General features: G+C 39.8%; 1 protein-coding gene across 2 annotated transcripts; it reads right to left on the bottom strand.

Moving 5' to 3' along the window:
- Positions 1 to 1,841: 1,841 nt before the first annotated feature.
- On the bottom strand, positions 1,842 to 17,583 carry LOC105045997 (phospholipid-transporting ATPase 1). 2 transcript variants are annotated; one of them, XM_010924461.4, is made up of 8 exons: positions 15,248 to 17,583; positions 13,734 to 14,058; positions 12,690 to 13,557; positions 12,366 to 12,489; positions 11,021 to 11,240; positions 6,895 to 7,353; positions 6,532 to 6,796; positions 1,842 to 2,195 (listed from the first exon to the last, which is right to left on the bottom strand). In XM_010924461.4, exons 1-7 carry the CDS (start codon positions 16,665 to 16,667, stop codon positions 6,616 to 6,618), a joined length of 3,597 nt encoding a protein of 1,198 aa, XP_010922763.1. In that variant the 5' UTR covers positions 16,668 to 17,583; the 3' UTR covers positions 1,842 to 2,195; positions 6,532 to 6,615. The 2 variants fall into 2 exon arrangements, with proteins under 2 accessions (XP_010922763.1, XP_029120579.1); XM_029264746.2 differs by lacking the exon at positions 1,842 to 2,195 and adding an exon at positions 2,435 to 2,573 and having other exon boundaries at positions 15,248 to 16,850.
- Positions 17,584 to 21,382: the final 3,799 nt, after the last annotated feature.

Raw genomic sequence — 21,382 nt, 5'->3', positions numbered from 1 at the left:
GCCAGCTATCCCTGGGCAGACCATTGATTTTAGATTGTGGCACTTAGGGAGCAGCAGTTGGCCAATCATGAGTTGGTTGTGAGGCTGAAAGGATGTCTGATGAAGGATTAGCTGACCAAGGGTTAGCCACTCGGTATCGTCATCAAAGGAAGAAGCTATGAATAGAGCGTGTTGGCTTTCCAACTTTGTTTCTTCTGGGAACCAGCAAAGGGGATTGTGAGAACACCTCTAGTAGCTAACATGGAGTATAATCTCTGACCAAAGCTGCTGTCGGCGAGTGTCCTTTGGGTTAAAATGCTTCAAGGATACTTTTCGCAGTAGCACGACCAAGGGTGGTGCACTCTTTCCCAAAAAAGGGCAAGGCTCGCCTACCTGCCGCACTAATCTGTTGCAGCTGGAATCCATCCTGGGCTGGAGGCGCTGGAGTGGGACGATGTCCGTTGCTTCAGCGGTGGTCAGACCTGCAAAAAAAGCCTCCGTCAGAGGTGGCTCATGCGGGGACCCTCCGACGCTCGTCAGATTTTTCGCAGTAGGTGGAAAAGAGCGAGCATTTATGAGGAGAGGAGACGCCTGTATTTTTTTTCCGCGCATACTTGGAGGGTCCTTGTTTACCTCTTTATGTAGGTAAGGATGGAGCCTTGAGGAGAAGAGGGAGGCCCTAAAAGACTTTTTTGCCCTTAAGTATGTCTTTGAGCGGCATCGTGTGCCTGGCCTTTTGACCCTTTTGAGTATTGTCACTTCATAGCACGTGGGGAGCTGCTGTAGTTAAAGGCAAAAGCTATCTGACAGAGCCCTGAGAGCGACGTGGGCTTCTCAGGGATGATATGACTTGATATGACCCAACGGGATGGCGTGGCGGCTATGCTTGAGACTCAACTGCTCGATCAATGCCCGTGCCTTAGGATCTTGGCTCACAAGCGGGGATCGTGGTCAGCGAAAAGATGAGAACCTGGAGTGGAGACTAGGCCTGGCATGGGTTGGAGAAAGGAAATCCAGAAGTTGGCTGAATGAGCCTGTCAAGTGGTGCCACCCAATCGTCGATTCAGATCGACCGCTAACCAAAATAAGGTGAAAGAGATCGAAAGCAAACCGAAGTGTGCGTTCTACTTATTTTGAGGCAGGTCGATCATGAACCGATGCCATGTGTCCAGATGACGCTGAGGTCAGACTTATGAAAAACCCGACCTCTTGATGAGATCGATTTTCGGATGATCTCTCGATGAAATCGACCTCTCGATGAGATTGATCTCTGATGATCTCAATTTTCTGATAAGATCGATCTTTTGATGAAGTCGACTAAACGACGAAGACCTACACCAACAGACACCAATAGTGCATAACGAAAACATTTTAAATATGACACTAACAAAATTTGGTGACCGAAGGAAAAATGAGATTCATGGTTGTTGTGAGATGCGTGGGGTATTTAAGCATTATATTTATTATTCATTTTTTTTTTCAAAACTATTGTTTCTACTTTCACCGACGAATCAAACAATGTCCCTGCTGCATGCAAGATGAGAATCACCTCATTTATCATAATCAATCAAGCCCTTCGTGCTCTCTCTCTCTCTCTCTCTCTCACACACACACACACACACACACACACAAAAATCACAGATTGAACTTTAGACCTACCAAAGGCTGTCTTTGGTATATATGTCGTAGCGTTAAGAAATTTAAAAATTAAGAATGAAAGAAATTTCTCCTGAAGACACCAAGGAACATTAACAACTACTATACTTAAACCCGATGCATCCCAGGTGGAGTAGGGAAGGCACCAACCAAGCTAAAAGTTGCTCGTCTACTGCCTACTGGCCGCATAAACAAGAAAGAGGAGCTACTGCAATAACTTCCAGCAATTTTCAATGATATAAATACAATTTTCCAATGATACATGAACACACACAAAAAAGGAAAAATGAGTAATATTTTCCCAGCTATGTATCCTGTTTGCCCTAGTTATCCACCGTCAGATTGATTTTACATGGTTTTGTACTATCAGATCACTGTGCAATCCAATGATCGACCAGCCCAGGCAGCCTGTCCCAACCCTAATGTCCTCGCCGTTTGTGCATCTCGAGGTCTTTAATCCAGGATGTGAGTTCTCCGCTTTCTCCATTGCTCATAAAGCCGGCAGCCCCTTTTCTTGCAGAGCTCTTTCGCCCATTGTTCATATGGAAGCTAACAAATTTCTGTATAATATGATAAATTCAGCTTAACTTATTTCTAGTCTAGCATGCTCAAGACAGCTTGTCAGCAGTTAAAAACATATACATGATTAAATTTCTCCATCAGGGGAAAAAGTGAACAGATTTATGGACACAAATGTCCGAGCAGAAGACAAACAGAAAGCAATTAGAAACTCTGTACACTATTTTGATGCATCATATAAGGAGATATAACAAAAAAATTACAGAAGGGTGAATGAAAGGAAGGGAAGAAATCAAAACTGAGACTTCACTCAGCAAAACTATTTCCAGCTACTGCAAAACTTGAACTTTTACATAGCCCTGGACACAGAGGCACATCAATCACTTCTATACATAATCCTAATAGCAATAGAATTCCATCTGCAATGTAACAAAATTTAACCTTTTAGCATGTCCTACTCAAATCTGAATGACAAAAATTGCAGAAACCACATGGAGCTACAATAGCAGATGACTCAATTTTGAATACAAATGTGTCAGGTTGGCACATCAGGCCCACCAGCCAACTCGAAAAAGAGTTCCAGGGTGGGTTATTCTTTCACCCCCTTTGAGCTGGGATAGGTTAAGCCAGATCAAGGTCAATATTATGCCCTGAATTTGATGTCTGGGTGTATGTGTACACACATGCTCTCTATTGAAATCCATGATTTTATTATGTCAATTCAAAGGCCAGGAGCAGCTTAGCATCGAACATATTGCCATGATCAGGTCTAAATGTTTTAAAAGACTGTATGCTGCAGATGGGCAGCCAGGGGGTCATCTAGTGAGTAGGTACTACGCAGATGACTAGGTGAGCTCCCCAGGAACCAAGGTGGACTTCACATGATAAATTAAACATAAACCATGAATAAAAGAAGAAACTTATAATCTAATAAATGAGAACTTAGCAAATCAAATGTAGTAAGTCAATGTGAAATATCAACTTGGCAACATTCATGAATAGTTTATAAATCAATCTCATTCTACATGGTCAAACATGTTGCAAAATGTTAAGCCAGGTATCTAGATGGTCCTACCTAGGTGGATGGTAAGTTTACATCTAGCTAAACTGAAGAAAAAGAAGAAAAAGTTGCAATACATCATCGTAACTTTTTGACACTTGTAGCGCTTAAAATAGTTGACAAATTAAGTGCCACCATTTGCACCATCAAGGATGCCTTAATGTGAGCCCTTGAAACACCCTTCAACCAATATTGCTATCAATCTCAAAGTCATCCATTCAATGTCTCTCTCTAGCAGTGTACTTGATAATAAACTAGATGGCAATCCAATAGATGATTATCTGGGCTGCCATTCTCTAGATTGGTTCAAATTCTTACCCCTCCTATATCTCCTTTTGTACAAGACAATTCACTACAAGCATAACCCCTACCGTATTACACTACTAGCATTCCCATGTGATTTGGCCATTACCACCTTTTGTCCTCTATCATATCTGGTTCTCTATTTGATAGCTTAATTGGGCCTTTGAGCACCAAGACCCTGCTCCCACTGCTTAATTTCGCCTCAAATCCCACATCCCTTTGGCTAGAAAAATGTTAATTATTGTCAAAAGGTTATACATTGTAGATAGGTAGAATCAACCAACATGGTTGAGCTCAGCTAGGTCGAATTAGTTTTGTTCCCCCAGAAGTTGTGGTTGAGCTCCATAATGAGATCCGGTCCAGAAAGAATGTACTTGATTTCCTTTTTGGGTATTTGGACCCCTTATGTGTCAGCACCTTTTAGTACAGCCACCATACTAGGCTTCACAAACTAGGCAGCATGGGACCATAGCCATTACCATCTTCCCCAATATCCATGTTCTCTTCCCTGGCCTCATAAGAGCTTTTGCTGCATGGTTGTTACTAGCACCATTTGCAGATCACTTGTCTCTTCTTGGCCCTTCAGCTTATACATTCATCTAAACCAGCCCAAACCATGGGTTGTGTCATGTAGGCTGGTATTCAAGTTAACCCAAACTTAAGTTGCACCCTTAGTTCTACTGTGACCTAGCTTATAACACCAAGAGCCCGAAGTTCAAGCATTGACCATGTTTTTATTTTGAATGATAAAGTTTGAAAATATATAGGTAGATTTTGAATTTTCCTTACTTTTTTTCTTTTCTTTTTGTGTGCATGTATGCTTTTTGCCCTGTTTCTTAATGAAACCCTCTTGTCTAGAATCTTCCAACCAAAGAAAGTTACTCAAATCCATGGCCTTCACCTAATCATCCTCTAGATGGCCAAAATAGATGTTCCCTAATTGCATATTCTCTTGTGCCCCAATGATATGGGAGTGATATGAGGAGTATCTTCATAAACACCTGTGATGCGATTGCTCAACAATTAGCAATACCAGCATGCTTTATAACACTAGAATTTATGATATACAATTGATATACCAACAGAACAACAAAACAATGTCCAAGAAAACGAATAATCAAGAAATGAACAATGCTGGGGGAAGTTGAAAAGATTATATGGTTTTGACTAATGATGGCACATGTCCACAGGCACACATAAAAAGGGACGCAAATAGTATATGCATGTGCTCCAAGAATTAAGGTAATTGCCTCCATCAACACTGCACTGCTTAGTTTGTACCATAGGCCAAATAATAGGTACATAGTAGTATAGCACCCCTCAAGATTGTTCCGCAAGCAAATTGCACCCATACGAACACGCATTAAGTGAACTTTTTTTTTGTTGAAAAAATTATAGGAACACTTCCTTAACTTTAGCTCAATCTCACTTACACCTCCTATACTTTAAAAAGTGTCGAACTGACTCTTCTAGTTATCAATATATTCCGATGTGGTCCAGCCGTTCATTTTACCAATAAATGATATTAGATCTCTCTCTTAATGGACGAAAATACCTCTTGTTCATGGGTGGACTTGGAGGAGGAAGATGATGAGAAAGAGAAATGGATGAGGAGGAAGGGGAGGAGGGGAGTCGGTAAGAAATGGGTTAGAGGAGCAGAAGAAGGACAAGAAGAAGAAGAGGGTGGAAGGCAAGGAGAGGGGGAAGAATAGATTACCAATGAAAAGGGATGGAGGTGGAAGGGGCCACCATGAAGGGGATGGCTTATGGACGATTTGGAGGAGAATAATGAGGCAAAATAGATGAGAAGGAAGAGAAGGAGATGGAAGGAGCCACTATGGAAGAGGAGAAATAAGTGAGGAGGAAGGAAAGGGGGAAGAATTTTTTACCGATGAAAAGGGGCAGATCTAGAGGGGGGCCATCTAAAAGGATAGGACTCATGAGTTAGTTTGGAGGAGAAAGAGGATGAGGAGAAGGGAGAGGGGCCGCTGATAAGGAATAGGGTGGAGGAGGATGACAAGGAGGAGAAGAGGATGGGGAGGAAGAAAATGAGAAAGGCAAGAAGGGACGGAGGTAGAGGAAGATAATCTATGGGTGGCTTAGAGGAAGAGGATGAGGAGGAGAAGTAGATGGGGAGGAAGGGGAGGAGATGGAGGAATGGGTGGAGAAAGGGGATGAGGAGAAAGAAGGGAGAGAGGAGAAAAGAGATGAGGAGAAAAGAGGGAGAAAGAAGAGGAGAAGGAGAAAGGAGAAGGGAGAAAGAGGGACGCCAGCTATGGAGGAGGGGATCAATCGGAGAGGAGGAAGGAGATGAAGATAAGAATATTTTTATCATTTTATAAAATTTTGTTAACGGAGATAGACAGCTGGACCACATTAGAACATATTGATAACTAGAAGGATGAGTTTGACACTTTTTAAAATATAGAGGATTAAGTAAGATTGAGCTAAAGTTAAGGGGGTGTTCCTATAATTTTTTCTTTTTTTTTTTCTTTTGGTCCAATTTGAACTACCTTCTGCAGGAACAGGTACATAACAGTATAGCACCCCTCAAGATTGTTCCACAAGCAAACTGCACCCATACCAACACATATTAAGTGCACATTTTTCCCTTTTTTTTTGGGTCCAATTTGAACTACCCCCTGCCCCATGATGAACCCAAACCTTCCCGTTTACAATACATATTGCACCAGATGGTCAATGGATTTGTATCTAGATTTTTAATTCCCTTGATACCTAACACAAACAACCTTCAAGTGGAACTATGAAAAATCAACAACAAAAAGAAATTAAGAAAGAAGTTTAAACTCTTTTTTCCACTTTTCATAGGTATGCTTATGTTATAGTGCAGCAAGGGAGGCTACTATCAATTAAAGTTCGCAAATAATATAAAGGTGAGCCATATCTGAGACACCAACTGGAGCTAATGAAAATTCTGTCCATACTCCTGAAGCTATTAAAAGATGAGGGATAAATTGCACTAAACATAAAGATGGATGAAATGATGTACTTACTGCAAAATTTCTGACAAGCTCCACAAGAAAGCCATACAATGTCTAGACGCAAAGACATTGACTAGAACTTTTACAAGATATAATTCAGATCTCTATTCCAAATCGCCGGGTCCTTAATATTTCAGCTTCTCTGGCTATTTGAATATCAGAAGGCCAGAAGATCTGCCAACTCACTTTGCAAATAAACCGAGGAAGCAACGCTAAAATTGTAGTGAGTAAGATAGTGAGCCAATAAGTCCATGAACAGGCTAAATGAAATATTGTCCTGCCAAATATTACAATAATGAGCCAATAAAACGTATGAGCAACTAAACCAAGAATGGAGAATAATAATATATTACAGCGTTAATCAAAAATACTAACCAGTAATTGGGAAAGTTAGGTATCAAGTCAATTATTACTATGCAAACATATGTGATGATTATAGAACCCCATATTGCTATATGAGTAATCAAAACCCAGCGGCGGATGTCCATGGCCAAGTGAACGTTCACAAGCACAACAACTGCAATTGTCCACAGACTGCCGATGCTCCAGATGTCAATGGTACTGTTCCTGTAAGTGAAAATAGGAATATAGAATAGAACAACACTTTGCCACAACGTATCAACCATCGTGAGCCAGAAGAGATGCAAATTATAGCTCTCATGTCTATGCCCTGCACTATAAAGTTTTGGATACTGGAGGAGTGTTTTATGGCTCAAGTCCTTGTCCAAAATACCAACCACAATTGTGGGGACCGATGTATAGATAAGAGAATAGAACACACTACTCCAATCAGTCAAAGCTGAAGTTGTAGAAAATGCTGTGCATAAGATATACCTGCATGATAAAAAAAACAAGCCATAAGGATATGAGGCACAATGTACTGTCTGAAGAATTACGTTATTTGCACTTGCAGCATTTTTATGAATGATTCATGCTTTAAGATGCACTGGGATGGTGCCTAGCTACAATGTCTAAAGTTCATGAAATATGCTGATCTTCGATTCCATGGCCTCTTTAAATAGAGGATGTCCCATAATAGAACTTGTTCCTTAATCTTGCAGGGTATTGGCTAAAATGAGTAGAGAAGTCATTCCATGGCAAAAGAAACAAACAGAATAACATCGGAGAATTTGTTTTGCAGAGGATTTGCAGAATAAGATAAAATAGAAAAATTCAATTTATAGGAAGGAAGATATATCACAGCTTGACATCAATAAGTTCGGCAAGGAAGTTTGGGGTGAAATGACAAATGGCTGCTTGCATTCTCATTGTGGGAGAACTGGCAAAGCATATGAAATTGACAGCAAGCTACTTGCATGCTAAAAACTTTCCCAATAACCTACATGTACAATATACTCAAGTTCTATGCACGTGCTTTTTCGTAGGCAGTCAAGGCCAAGTTTCATAACTTGAGCCGCTGCCACCAACAATAAACATTGCAGCATTTCAGTGCTTTTCTTTTTACAGGGTATGTGTTATTTTCAGCTGCCAATTTTAGAAACATTTTGTACAACCAGCCATCTATCCCCAACCAAAATCCGATAGAAAGATTCATGCCATCAAACTATATAATTTATTTGATACCCCTGACTGGCATAACCTGTAAAAGTCTGAACCTTGGAGTGAAGCAATCCTACAAATCTGAACTTCTAGTGATTTTAAAGCAGGAAAACCATACTAGTGAAGAAAATTCCTACCCTCCCTTTCTTCAAGTTTTTGGCGGCCAAAGATTATTCACATATTTATAGTTTGGATTGCTTGCAACCAAATGACTTGTTGCCTTTGGCATTCTCTTGTGCAACTTCCGAACTGTTTTTGGGATCCTTGACCTTCCCTTTTCTCAGTTTCCAACAACTTTCTTTATTAGTTATAAAATTAGTTCATTTCAGTTCAATTAGATAGCAGCTATTTACTCTCATCCATCATTTTGACGCTTTTCCACCTCTTCTCCTTCTTAGCTGAATTTGGGACCTTATGCCATACAGAGTCATTAGCTTTTGTGAGCAATATTTTGAGCTTCCAAGTGGCCTCTTTTGTGGCCAAGTCTTGGGTCACTTTTAGCTTCTCAATCTTTTGGCCATCAAATTAACTTCAAGACTTGGTCCTTTTAAGAATCTACATCCCCAAAGTGACATTCTAACCATTGTCATCTAATGGTGAATGAATGCGACCTCAAGGCAACCAATCATCGCCATTGTGTTGGCGATGAAAGAGTCAGTTCTTGGAATCAAAAACTAGGTCTAGTATTAGATGCTAGGAGAGGGAATAACATGGATATGATTGGAAGAAGCGAGCAATAAATATTCGCTATTTGCAATTCAGAACTTAGGATGGGAGAGGACGAGGGAGAGGGAGTGGGAGAGGAATTGGATTATGGTTGAGACTTGAGAACAGTTTTAACACCATTATTTGGTGACTTTTGCTTCTGAGGGTCTGTATAAGTGCTCAACCCATGGGCAATGACATTGTTAAGCCTGATATACAATGCTGACCCATTCCTAAGTGCTTAAACTTTTGAGGTCTAATGGTCACATAACATGGTTGTCATGGCAAAATTTAGAGCTAAGTTTATTGGACTCCATGAGTTCAAATCTCTCCCAAATCAGTTAATTAATTAACCTGGTTGCATCTTGCACCCATTGCAATCTTCACATGCATGATCCAGTTAAATATTAGAGATATTAAGCCTAATATACAGTGTTAGTTGGCTCATTCCCTCACAGCTTAAGCTTTTGGACTCTACTGGTAGCAGACACATGGGACCATCCTGATGGTCGGTATCTAGACCATGACACTTATATGATGTAACATGATGTAGGGGGTGCTGACCTCCTTGGACCAGTTGAAATAACAACAAACCAATTAAAATATTGGCTCCTTTTTTACAACCCCTAAGGAACTGGCCAACACTATTTAGTTTACTTGTTATGAAGATATCTTGATCATTTACATTTACATACTCCGAAGTCTGATCTCTATATGAAGTCAAGTGCAGCCAGATAGCATTAACTACTAATTTTTAATCCACTCAGAGTGCTGAATAAACAATCTAAAAGTTCTATAACTTAACACCATGATTCTTATGCAATATTTGTTCTAAGGAGCCAATACCTCAACCATCCTTCAATTCTGTGCACTAGAACTTCAAGGCTGATACTTGAACAAATTTGATGCACTTAGGACTAGAACTTAAGATAATCTGTACCCAGCTCTTGATAGGGATCCATTGCCTCATCAATAGCTATCCTGGTTGAGCTCCTTGGTCAGGACTTCCACTTCAACACTTAACTACCTTATTATGATCCACTTACATCTGGGTCAAAGTTAATGTTTAGGCTCATAATTGTTCCCAGCCCTCCCCCCACCCACTAAATGTCATGGCGTATTAAACATATGAACTATCATCCATAACTATTTTTTAAGTGTTAGAAGAGAGCCAGCACCTCTTTTATCCCCGTCAGTAGACAGAGACCTCAATCTCAAAGGGATTCAATTCCTTTTCTAGAGTTACACTACCATGCAGCTCTAAAATAAACCAATTGTAGTCCTAGATGTGGCAAGTCCATTTAAGCTTCTCCAATGCATTGGTTAGTTATCCTTTTGTTCTTCCATTTCCTGTGGTAATATTCTAAATATTAAATGCTATACTCTATTCTAAATATTCCAATCATATGGCATAAACATTTCTTCACTGCTTTCTTTTCTTTCTGTCCAATTCCCAGTGGAAATGGGTTCCCATTGCATAACTCCCGTACATATCCATTCAATCTTTGTTTATATGTATTTGATGGCATTTCCTCATATTTTATATGTTCATCATCGACTTATGCATTTGTTTTATGTTAGGCAACCAGCCAATCCTGGCTTTAATGTTTTATTACCATCCTCTTCTTGTTCTACACAGAATCATCATAAAGGCTTAATGAATTTTGGCATCACATAAGGTAATGCAGTATATCACTTGGAGCATTTTTCATGTTCTCACTCTCCCCCTCTAGTGTTCCTTTTCCTTCTCCACCTTTTCTCTTCCTCTCATATGAATTTATCTGACAAACTTGTGGCAGTGTTGACTTAGCAATATATTGGACCCTCAACTTCTGATTTGTTTCATTCCAATTATCTAGCAATGGTGCAACTGAGCAGGATGTCTGCCCCCTTGTTTTTCTTGTGAAACAATATCTTTAGATCAAAGAGATCTCATTCAAAAACTTAATATACTATCTGTTTGCTTTAAATAGACAGAACTCAAGTGTACAATAAGGGGTACATACATGACTACAGATTAAGCCAACATTGAGGATTAATATTGAACTCCCTCCCTATGGCACTTATAACCAAACTATTAGCCATAGATGGAGTCTGTCTTCTAGCACTAGCTTTTTCTCTGTCTTCTAGCACTAGCTTTTTCTATTAACAACGACCTAAGCAACATGCCTAAGAAGTGGTTATAACAGATGAAAGAATGAAAATAAAGATGTAATAGAAAATTAAGCAAGCATACCAGAATAGCATTAACACAAATACAGCATTTCGGTAGAAGTTGTATAAAACCAAATAACCAACACGCTGATAATTCCAGTGACCATGTACAAGGAGCAATCTTTTGAGAAAACGAAATTGACCCATCGCAAAATCTGATGCCATTACTGCTTGACGACCTTCTTGACCACATATGCCAACACCAACATCTGCCATTTGGATCATTGATACATCATTTGCCCCTGTCAAAAATGATGTAAGCGGAAAGCTACTTGGTTAGTGGAATGATCAAAAAACGGCAATAACTAAATCCATGTACTGGTATAGCCAAGGGACAGTTCTTACTTAGGTTTGCTTGAAAAAGAACTAGGCTTTCATTTTAAGATTTGCCTTTAGTTTCTTTGTTTTCTTGGATGTTCTGTTTCGAAAGACTAGAACTTGAGTTTTCCAAGTACAAAAACTTGTGCCTTTTAAAAATGACAGATCAGATGGTTCAGGTTGTTCATAAGATTTAGAGTTCTATATAAATCATCATCATCGTGTCGTGCCCTTTCTTTTGTTTACTGACCGCCGATATTATCTTCCTCTTCACCCATTAGCAAACTACATGTTCCTTTCCCTTTTAACCAAACCAATATAAAACCTAGGTAGGCCTCTAAAATGCCATTTTCTTTTTTTTTTTTATTGGGCATATATTACCTTCCCTTACCCTATCAATGATTTCCTAACTTCAGATCAAATAAGATTTACCGTCATCAACATTTTATCAGAATACAGGCATAAATACATCAATAAACACAAAAAATGTTCTTAATTGTTTCTTTGGCATATTTAATATTTTGACTATTTATATCATCTCTTCATAGTGCTCAACATCCAAACTCTGGTACATATATGCTTCTCATATGGAAGCTGTAGGAAAAGGAGGGGAAGACCAAAGGTGACATTGGTGGAGGTTGTGAGGAAAGACATGGAGAAGCTTGAAATAACATCAAAGATGGCCCTATATAGCAGTGCTAGGCAAATGAATATCTCAAAAGCCGGCACTGGATAGCTGGGAAAAGGCTGGATGGTTATGGTGATAAACAGATTCTCATATGAAGCTACAATTGGATCTCAATTTTGCCAGGTTTACCAACACTCAAAAATATTAGTGCTAAGTTCACAAACATTATATCCTAAGGATAAGGATCATGAATTTAAGATTCAGTGGATAATAACATAATATCTCATGTGAAAGAGCAATGTTCTGCTGCATTGATGGAAGGAAAAGCAAGTTCATGGTAAACTACTCAAGTGCAAATGGCAAAAAAAACACAAAGCATAGACATAAGAACAGCAAACAAACTTATGAATAGCTCACTCACCATCACCTATAGCCAGAGTCATATCACTTGTCCTGTTTTTAACTAAATCAACAATTCCAGCCTTTTGCAATGGAGCAACCCGACAGCAAAGCACAACCCTACAAGCAGTTGCCAACTCGAAAAGCTGTGGAAGGAGGAAAGAAGAAGGAAATTAAGTTGACTGAAACAAGCAATTATGCTGGACTTCAGCATTAGAAGCCAGCCCTCTATTTCAAGCATTTCCACACGGTAACATTGAAGGATATGATGCAAGAGAATCAAAATGTCCCAAAAATTAATAATGTATCAAACATGTATATAAATGAAATAAAACAGACTACATACCTCTGTCTCCAGGTCTTTCTCTAAGATGTAAACAAGACTATTTCCATCAATTATGAGTGCCAGTGGAGCATTTGCTAAACTTGTCAAAATCTCTCCACAGGATCCTGTCATATCAGCAACAGCCACATTAGACCCAAGCACTTGTGGCCCTCTGTTAGCTACCAAATCCCTAGAAGTTTTTGTATCATCAGGAGTCTCAAGATAATCATTATTGAATTTTTTCTTAGACTTCAAGGTCCTACTGGCACAGTTTGTCGATTTTACTCCATATTTGGCCTTAGCATCGGCCAACAGACTCCTGCATTCCCTCTCTGAAGCACCATTTATAATAATTTGATGCATATCCTGCGTTAGCAGCTTGCTTGAAAAACCTATCGAAATTGCAGTCTCTTGCTTATCTCCTGTTAGAACCCAAACCTTAATTCCCGCTTGACGTAGGGATTCTATCGTTTCAGGCACACCATCTTGCAGTTTATCTTCAATTGCAGTAGCCCCAAGAAGGCTTAAATTGCATTCAATAAGAGCAGCTGCCTGACGAAGCTTAGCTGACCTCTCGCTTAATGATGTACTAGCTTCTTCATACTTGATCCACCATTCCTCAAATTCTCCATCACTGAGATCTCTTGCAGCGATTACCAGTGTGCGTAAACCCTGCGATGAATAATCTGTCAAGTGATTCTCTGTTGCATGCCTTACTTTGGTGCTCCCATCTCCTTTGTGCCCATGGCCATTCAGTTCGTCGAGAACACTGAGCATTGAAATGTCAGCACCCTTAACAAACACCTTCACAGCACCATTAGGAAATCTAATAACCACAGACATTCTTTTCCGCACACTATCAAACTCATGCAGGCCAAGTACTTCCAACCTGGTTTGACGGTGAAACAGTGATTATAAAATAAAATAAAATAAAAAGCTTCAAAGAAAAAAAAATCTAAAAGGAAAAACAAGATGTAGCCTGCAACACTGTAGACTAACAGTTCTTGTAATAGAAATACCACAAATGGCATAATGTATCCATATGATACTGAACATGATAGTTACCTTAGCCTATCACCATTGACATCAATAACAATGTGCCCTGATGTACGCTCAATGAGAGTATAACCATAAGCTGAAGCTGCAGCAACTAATGCTTGCTCATCAGGAGACTCACCCTGATAATCAATTACTTCTATCTCATCATGTAAGTCATTTGCACTAGAAGATGAACTTCTGCTAGCTATTGGAATGACAGTGTTACAGGCTGCCAAAGTAAGGAAAAACTCATGAACAGCAATTTGTTCCTCTCCAACCAAGTCTTTGTGCAATAGTGCCAAAAGTTCAGGATCAACATTGATTTCTGAACTTAGCTTCCGTCTGGGACCTCCTGATGCCCATGCATTTCAAATCAGCATGAGTGACAACTTTAGGATACAAAATAATCTCGGGAATGCAATCATAAAACAGATAAATGTTCAACCAGTTTCCACATGCATGACATGCACATGTCTCACATATCAATTTAAATAAATCTGGTAAGAATGCATTTATAGTCATCCTAGATCATCCTAGTGATCAATTTACACATATAACATGCCGATTTGGAGAGTTTGACACTTGTAGAGCCTCCCATATGGGGGGAGGGGTGGCAATGAAAAGAAAATTTTTATTTACCTTTTATTCATTCATTCATCAATTCATTCATTTATAAGAATAGATTAGACTGAAACAGGCAAGAAGACCATAAAAATAACCAGGTTTTATCCTGTACAAGGGTAAGCTTTCTGAATCTTCCTTCCCAACTTATGAAGCAGGATTTAAAATTTCTTATTATAAATCAAACATGATATGATAAATAAGTAAACTCTTACAAATCCCCATAAGAAACCATAGTTACTTAAAAGAGAAGAAAAAACTAAATGTTGAGAAACAAGAAAAGTAACCAACTTTACTGAATATTCTGATAGAATAAACCAAATCATAACGATTATAGCAAAAACATCCATAATTCCATACATTTTGTTATACAGCTGGATTTTCTATCATTGTATATAATGGATTGCATTTTTCTTTTTCTTTTTTTTTTTTTTTTTTTGATCTACTCACACTACTTGAGAAAAAATTATGTAATTAAGCCCATGAACTCAGGCCAAACAAGTGGGCCACTTTTATTGCCACATGACTAAACTATGTGCGGCATAGCCTTCTCCCCAGCCCACCCCACCCGCTCCACTCCCCCCAACCCATCCCACCAAATCCTCAAATCTTACTCTTCTCTCCTTATTTGCTTAAAGTCATTACATCACATTTGTTGTTAATTTTACCTGATAAACATGATTGTATGTTTAACTCTGCATAAATAAACACAAACACTACAACAAGGGGTACAACCTACATTGCAAACATACAGCAAGCAGAACAAAACAATAATATAATGAATATCTAGCATATAAATATTCTGGCATCTATCAATGCTCTATTAACAATGCTAAAAAACTGAATGAAATCAAAGTACCAAATGCATAATCATATTAGGGAACATCATTTAATAATAACTGTGCAGAATAAAAAATTACCTGAAACACTAATTTCCTGCAATGATTGACTAGTTTTACGCAAGTTTCCATAATCCTTTCCATACACGCTAGCCCTCCGAAATTCCATCTTATTCTCAGTCAAAGTTCCTGTTTTGTCCGAAAAGACATAACGTATCTGACCTAGATCCTCATTTATGTTTAAGGATCGGCACTGAAACCTTGAGCCTGAACCACTATCATACATCTGTGCATCCCCAATCATGAAGTATGACTGACCCAACCGGACCAGCTCCATTGTGATGTACAAAGATATAGGTATCATTATTTGAAACACTATAACAGAGCTAAAAAATGAGACAATTGTCTCCATAGGAATTCCATAATATCTGTACTTCTTTCCATTATCACGACCATTTGTGAAATATCTCCTTCGGTAATAAGGTAGAGTATCAAGCTGATTACTGTGACGTTTTAGCCATAACCCCATCCCTATTGCTACCACTGCACATATGACAAAGAGAAAAACTGACAACCACAGGGTTTCCCTGTTCATATAGCTCTCTAGTTTGCTCCTTTTGGAGGGTGACACTGTGCTGTTCAACATTGCTTTGGTTTCCTGACCAGCATAAACCACAACACCAACAATCCAGTCTGTATTCTTAAGTTGACAGCCACGTAAAACAATGTTTGACTGGCCAAGGGGAATCCTCTGTCCATTAAATTCCAGATTGGCTGTGAATTCATAAATATTTCTATTTGGCTGCTCACATCTGATCGACCCTGTAAATGGACCATGCTCCCAGTCCATGAAAGTTGTTTCTTGCCGTGCATATCTTGTCTTTAAGTTTGATTCACCATCTAAATTCATTGTCAGAACGTATGCTACTCCACTCGGATCGCTAGTCCCTAACAGAACTATGTCACAAGGGATTGTTTCATTAGAATGGATTCTCACCACCTCTCCAGCACGTATATTTTTCCATTTCTTTGCCTGAAAGCAGCCAGATTGGAAAACTTGTGCCTCTCGGTTATTCTCTTTCCGATCAGATCTATGCCTGCGCCAATCTTCATAGCCATCTTTAATGGCAGTCACAGAAAGCACAAAGAGGAGGGGAAATAAAGAAACCGTCCTTCCAAAGACAGCTAGAGGAGGAAGCTGATTAAGAGCAGCAATTGCTAGGAAGTATAAATATGCTACTCGGTGGAATTGGATGAACAGGTTTTTGGGCAGAAATGTGATTACAGTATACTTACTTGTCCGGATCTCATTCCCACTGAACTCATACTTGTCATTCGTCTTTCTTGGATCATTGACATATATCACTCTTGAATTCTCGTCAGACATAAATGAGTCTTCCAACTGCACACTCTTGTGCCGAATCCTCTGAGATTTGCTAAATTTGTCCTGCCCTGTAGAAGTTGTGGATACTTCCCTCTTTGGAAGGCCCTGTAGCTCCATAGGACCCTGGCAAACCTACTTCAAAGAACTGTGACCCTGCCAATGGAAACAGGTCCTTGCAGCAAGATTGGAGTCGTCTATATTATCTCCGTGCAAACCTTAGCTTTAGCAGACATAGCTCCTACAATCGCAGTCCACAGGAAATTGGCTGCATGTCTGTCATCGACCGAAAATAAATCAACATCAACCAGAGGAATTCCAATTTCTTAACTATTCAATCTAAATACCACCCAATTTCCTGGACGATATAGCCCTAGTAGACAATCATCTCTCCATTGTTCACCAATCTTATCAAAAGTGTCCTTTAGCTGTTAAATGCTTCAAGAATGTTGATACTCGATGATTCACAATACAAGAAATATCCAGATTCCAAGAAAACTATTCAACCGAGAACTTGAGCACCTCCCATAGCCCCACGCTGCTCAAATCCCTTTTTTTCCCCAAGAACGAAAGGAAAATATAACAAAAACGAGGCCAAACTGTACTACCAAGTTATTAATAACCCTAATTTCCTCAAATTGCCTTGCAGAAACCAACATTCAGCCAATGATAGAGAAAAGAAATGCAGACGCAGAGCCCAAATTACCTACCTCCAAGGATTCGAAAAATCATTAAACTCTCAAAAAGATCCACCGGCTTCGATCCCTACCGTCTCGAGACTCCCCAAAGATCCAACCTGAAGCACCGCACTGCACTGATTCCGAGATCATTGATATCAGATCCGGCCTCGTTGGGCCTCCATTGCCCGATCCAAAAGCCCGGACACGGATTCCTCGGCGCTCCAGAAATCTTGATCAGACTTTTCCACTGGGATCACAGGCGGAGCAGGAGAGAACTAGGGTTGGCGAGAGAGAGATTCGAAAAAAGGGATGATGCCGACGGGTGGAGGAGCGCAAATCTTTGTGCCCCTTTTCTCTCGGGGTCGGTGACTCGTCGCTCCGTCGGTTCTCCCTCCTAGAATTTATAGCTCGGCTGTTTCTTGAGTCGTATATTCGGAATCTACGTAGCGCTGGCCGTTCTTTGGGAAGGAAAAAAACTAGGCGGCCCAAGAATGTACCACACTGCGCTCTCAATTCAACACAGTGCCCTAATCGCCGTCGATTTAACCGACAAAAGAAATTGGCTCTAATTAGCCAATGCCACGTGGGATGGACTCCTTGGTGATTTCCCTCGGTCGAATGATGGAGCTGACCCTTAGATTTGGAAATGCAGATTTGGAGAGGCGTGATCTCCTCCGGTTGTTTCGGTGGTTTATAGATGCTGAACTGGTCCTCGAGGGCGATGAGCACACCGGTATTTCCCTCGTCCGGTGACAGAGGAACGGGTAGGAGGTGTAGTTATTTCCGCATCCGGGGCTCATGGTTGCCAGAGATGCTTGTTTTAGAAAGGTTAAAGGATAAATTATATTTATAATTTTTAAATTAAATCAATATATTTTAAATGATCTTTAAATTATAAAAATTTAAATTTTAGTCATAATTTTTTGAATTATTTTAATATTATCTTCGAGGTGGATTCCGATCATTTTCTCTCATTGCAAAGGTTGACGTGGCAATCTCCAATATTAACGTGACAAAAATCAATATTTATACGATAAAATTCAGTAGTTATGTGACATTAAAAAAAAAAAAAATTGCTATTCCTTCTCCCTCACGAACAAAAACCCCCCCCGCCCTCCCTTCTTCGCTGCAGCCACCCCCTCCCCTCCCATCCCTTGCTACCTCCTTTCCTCTCACGACCGCATCACCGCCGACCACGGCTGCAGCCTCCCTTTGGCCACCCCCCACCCCGTAACAACCCCCTTCCCTCCCGCGAACGTGCCGTCGTCCATCTCTGCTGCAGCCCCCTGCCACCCCTTGCCTCGTCCCATCCGACCCTACCCCCATGTGCCCCCACGATTAAAGATGGAGGCTCGGGGGCTGGCAGTGGAAACCATGGGCGCACGCACAGCTGACGGCTTCAGGACTGGAGGTGGCGACGGCGGCGAAAGGCACGACTAGCGATGCAAAGGTGGAGGAGGATGACGGCCGCGATATTGGTGAAGAGGAAGAAAAGGGTCAAAGCCATCGCCGTGATGATGACCTGGAAGATGAAAGAGAGGACGTGGGTGGCACCCCTGGGCATCGCCGGTGGCTGGTGGGGTGCATCGCGACGGAGGGAGGAGAATTGATCCTCCATACTGGGGCAGGAGGGGGCGGGGTGGGGCGGGAGGGGGGCACTAGTGCACAACCTACCAGCGTCGGAAAGGAGAGTCGATGCGGGCAGGGGTGTAGTCCGAGGGGGTGCGGCTAGAGGGGGCAGGGGTGTGGCGGCTGAAGTGGTCGGTCGAGAGGAAAAAGAAGAACGAAAAAAAATAAAAATAATAATATAATATTATTTTTTATACAATAAATTTATAAAAAATAAAAATAAAATATTATTTTTTTTATTCTAGATCAGTATTGGTGACTGCCACATAAACATTGGTAACTGCTACATAGGATTTTCGATGCGAGAAAGATGTCGAAAATGGACGAAAGACAATATTAAAGCGGTTTAGAAAGTTCGGGGACTAAAATTTAGGTTTTTATAGTTTAGGGATCATTTTAAAAAATCTGATATAGTTTAAGGACTACAGACATAATTTACCTAAGATTAAATTACAAAAGCCCTCTAAATTACAATTACATATAATAATTTAAAAAATCAATTATACCAATCAAATTATTAATCTTAAATGATGTTCAAATACAATGTAAAAAGAATAATCTTAAATAACATAATAACCGTCTAAAGATATAAAGAAAATATGTGCGTCCTTCTCTCTACCTAAAAGTAATTTTAATTTTCACATGAGGTAAATGGTTTTACTAATACCATTAATTTAATAGGATGTAAATGGAGATTTTATAAACTATTAGATATTGTAAGGATAAATCTTTGCCTCTCAACTGACTAAGCTGGCAATCGATTAAGAAGATCTATCGATTAAGTTCAGTCGACTTAAATCAGCCGACTAAGTTTAATGACTAAGATCAGTCGACGAAGATCAGCCGATTAAGATTAGCTGACTAAGTTCAACATACAATCGATGATTTTGCATAATATTCGACTGATGTTTCGATATTTTACTGACTATCTTGATCTTGAAAAAATAGAGATCGAGCTACAGTTATTCGGTGCAAGTATTAATTATTCGCGGTCGTGGGGTCGTGGAATGCAATAATCGCCTACTAATAATCCATTACTCGATTTTAATGATGGTTAATGAGGTAATCGCTCAGTAAATGCAATAACTCCCAGTTTTGAATTTTAAGAAACAGGAGTTACACAATAATAGTATCCTCCACCCTATATAAAATGGTAAGCAGGGGGACTAGGATAAAATTTTTTAACTCAATCCTTAACTCTCGTGCTTTGGTTCTCTCTATTGTTCCCTATCTCTGACTGACTTAAGCATCGGAGGATCTCCAATCAGACAATCTTTGACAAGCGAACGATTTCGTAGGGATTTCTTATCGTCCAATAACTAAGCGCAACACATCGGCTCTCAGGCAACTACCTCATTGGAGATTTGCAACAATAGTTGGGTGTGCCGGGTAGGAGGAAAAATCCCTAAGAAAGAAGAACTATGGCCAAAATGAGAGCTTGGAATGCATCCACAAGCTCCGCTAAATGCTCTTCATGCCATCGTGGAGACCCTCCTGTACAATGCATAGAGTCCAGTGCTTCACAACCAGCAGACCAATGGTAGTTTACCACCCTAGTCCAGCAGGTTTTTCTCTAATGTAAACACCATTGAGTAAGCTAGATGCTAATGATCATTTCCCCATGCATGTTTACATGTTCATGGTTGATTGGCTGCATGCCCTGTGAATAACACAAGATTATCTTGCATATGACAATGCATGGGCATGTTAAAACATTAATTGGAGCACATTGAAGCACCAATACAAGTGTCATAATTTACTTAGTTTTTGTCAATGTTGCAACTAATATTGTTCATTGCACGGTGAAAAAAAAAATCGATAGGGCAAAAGGTGATGCAAAAAGAACTTTGAAGATTATTTTTAGCTGGTGATGCAGATAAAATTGTTGATTGAGCTATGCAAAATTGGCCTTTATGCAAATGCAGAAGTTGACAAGGAATCAAGCGTCTTCCTTCAACGTTCAAATAGATGGGGTTTAAAGCTACCCAATTCTCGCTTTCCAATCTAGCAATGCCAAGCGAAATCACAAGGGAGCAAGGGCTTGTCATTAGGAAAAAGGAAAAAAAAAAATTAAAAAAGAAACCAGTAGAACAACGCTATCTTCTGTGACTTGAGCCTGCACCCTCTTACAAACATGTGTGGCTTAGGAAGATGATAGCTTGGATATTATCATATGTTACACCATATCTAGGATTCAAGGACAAGCTTGGTTTAAAAAGAAGCTTTGCTGTCTTTTTTTTTTCTTTCCTTTTTTTTTTTTTGATAAGATGGAGCATTCATATAGGTATGGGATAAATATAATTAAGAGAATGAAAAAGCAAAATGTCACGAAAGGATACAAAAGCCATCCCATATCAATCCACAAAACATCCTTGATATGATTTGCAACAAATAAGGTGATCCAGTCAGCAATACTATTCACCTCCTGATAAATATGTTTAATGTTGATAGAAGCATATCCATATAACAGCATCCAAATATTGCAAAAGAGTAGGTGCATAGCTGAGTCTCGACTACCTCTGAATT

The sequence above is a fragment of the Elaeis guineensis genome, chromosome 5, assembly GCF_000442705.2.
Source record: "Elaeis guineensis isolate ETL-2024a chromosome 5, EG11, whole genome shotgun sequence".
Lineage (NCBI taxonomy): Eukaryota > Viridiplantae > Streptophyta > Magnoliopsida > Arecales > Arecaceae > Elaeis > Elaeis guineensis.
This window is presented reverse-complemented; position numbering and strand designations above follow the sequence as displayed.

Bases quoted from the DNA above. Each gene is read 5' to 3' on its own strand.
- LOC105045997 (XM_010924461.4), bottom strand. From the start codon at position 16,667: ATGGAGCTACAGGGCCTTCCAAAGAGGGAAGTATCCACAACTTCTACA. The intron at 12,490-12,689 runs GTATGTAGTCTG...CTCCTTCCACAG, and splicing joins AGAAAGACCTGGAGACAGAG to CTTTTCGAGTTGGCAACTGC. The intron at 11,241-12,365 runs GTGAGTGAGCTA...CATTTTTGACAG, and splicing joins GACTCTGGCTATAGGTGATG to GGGCAAATGATGTATCAATG.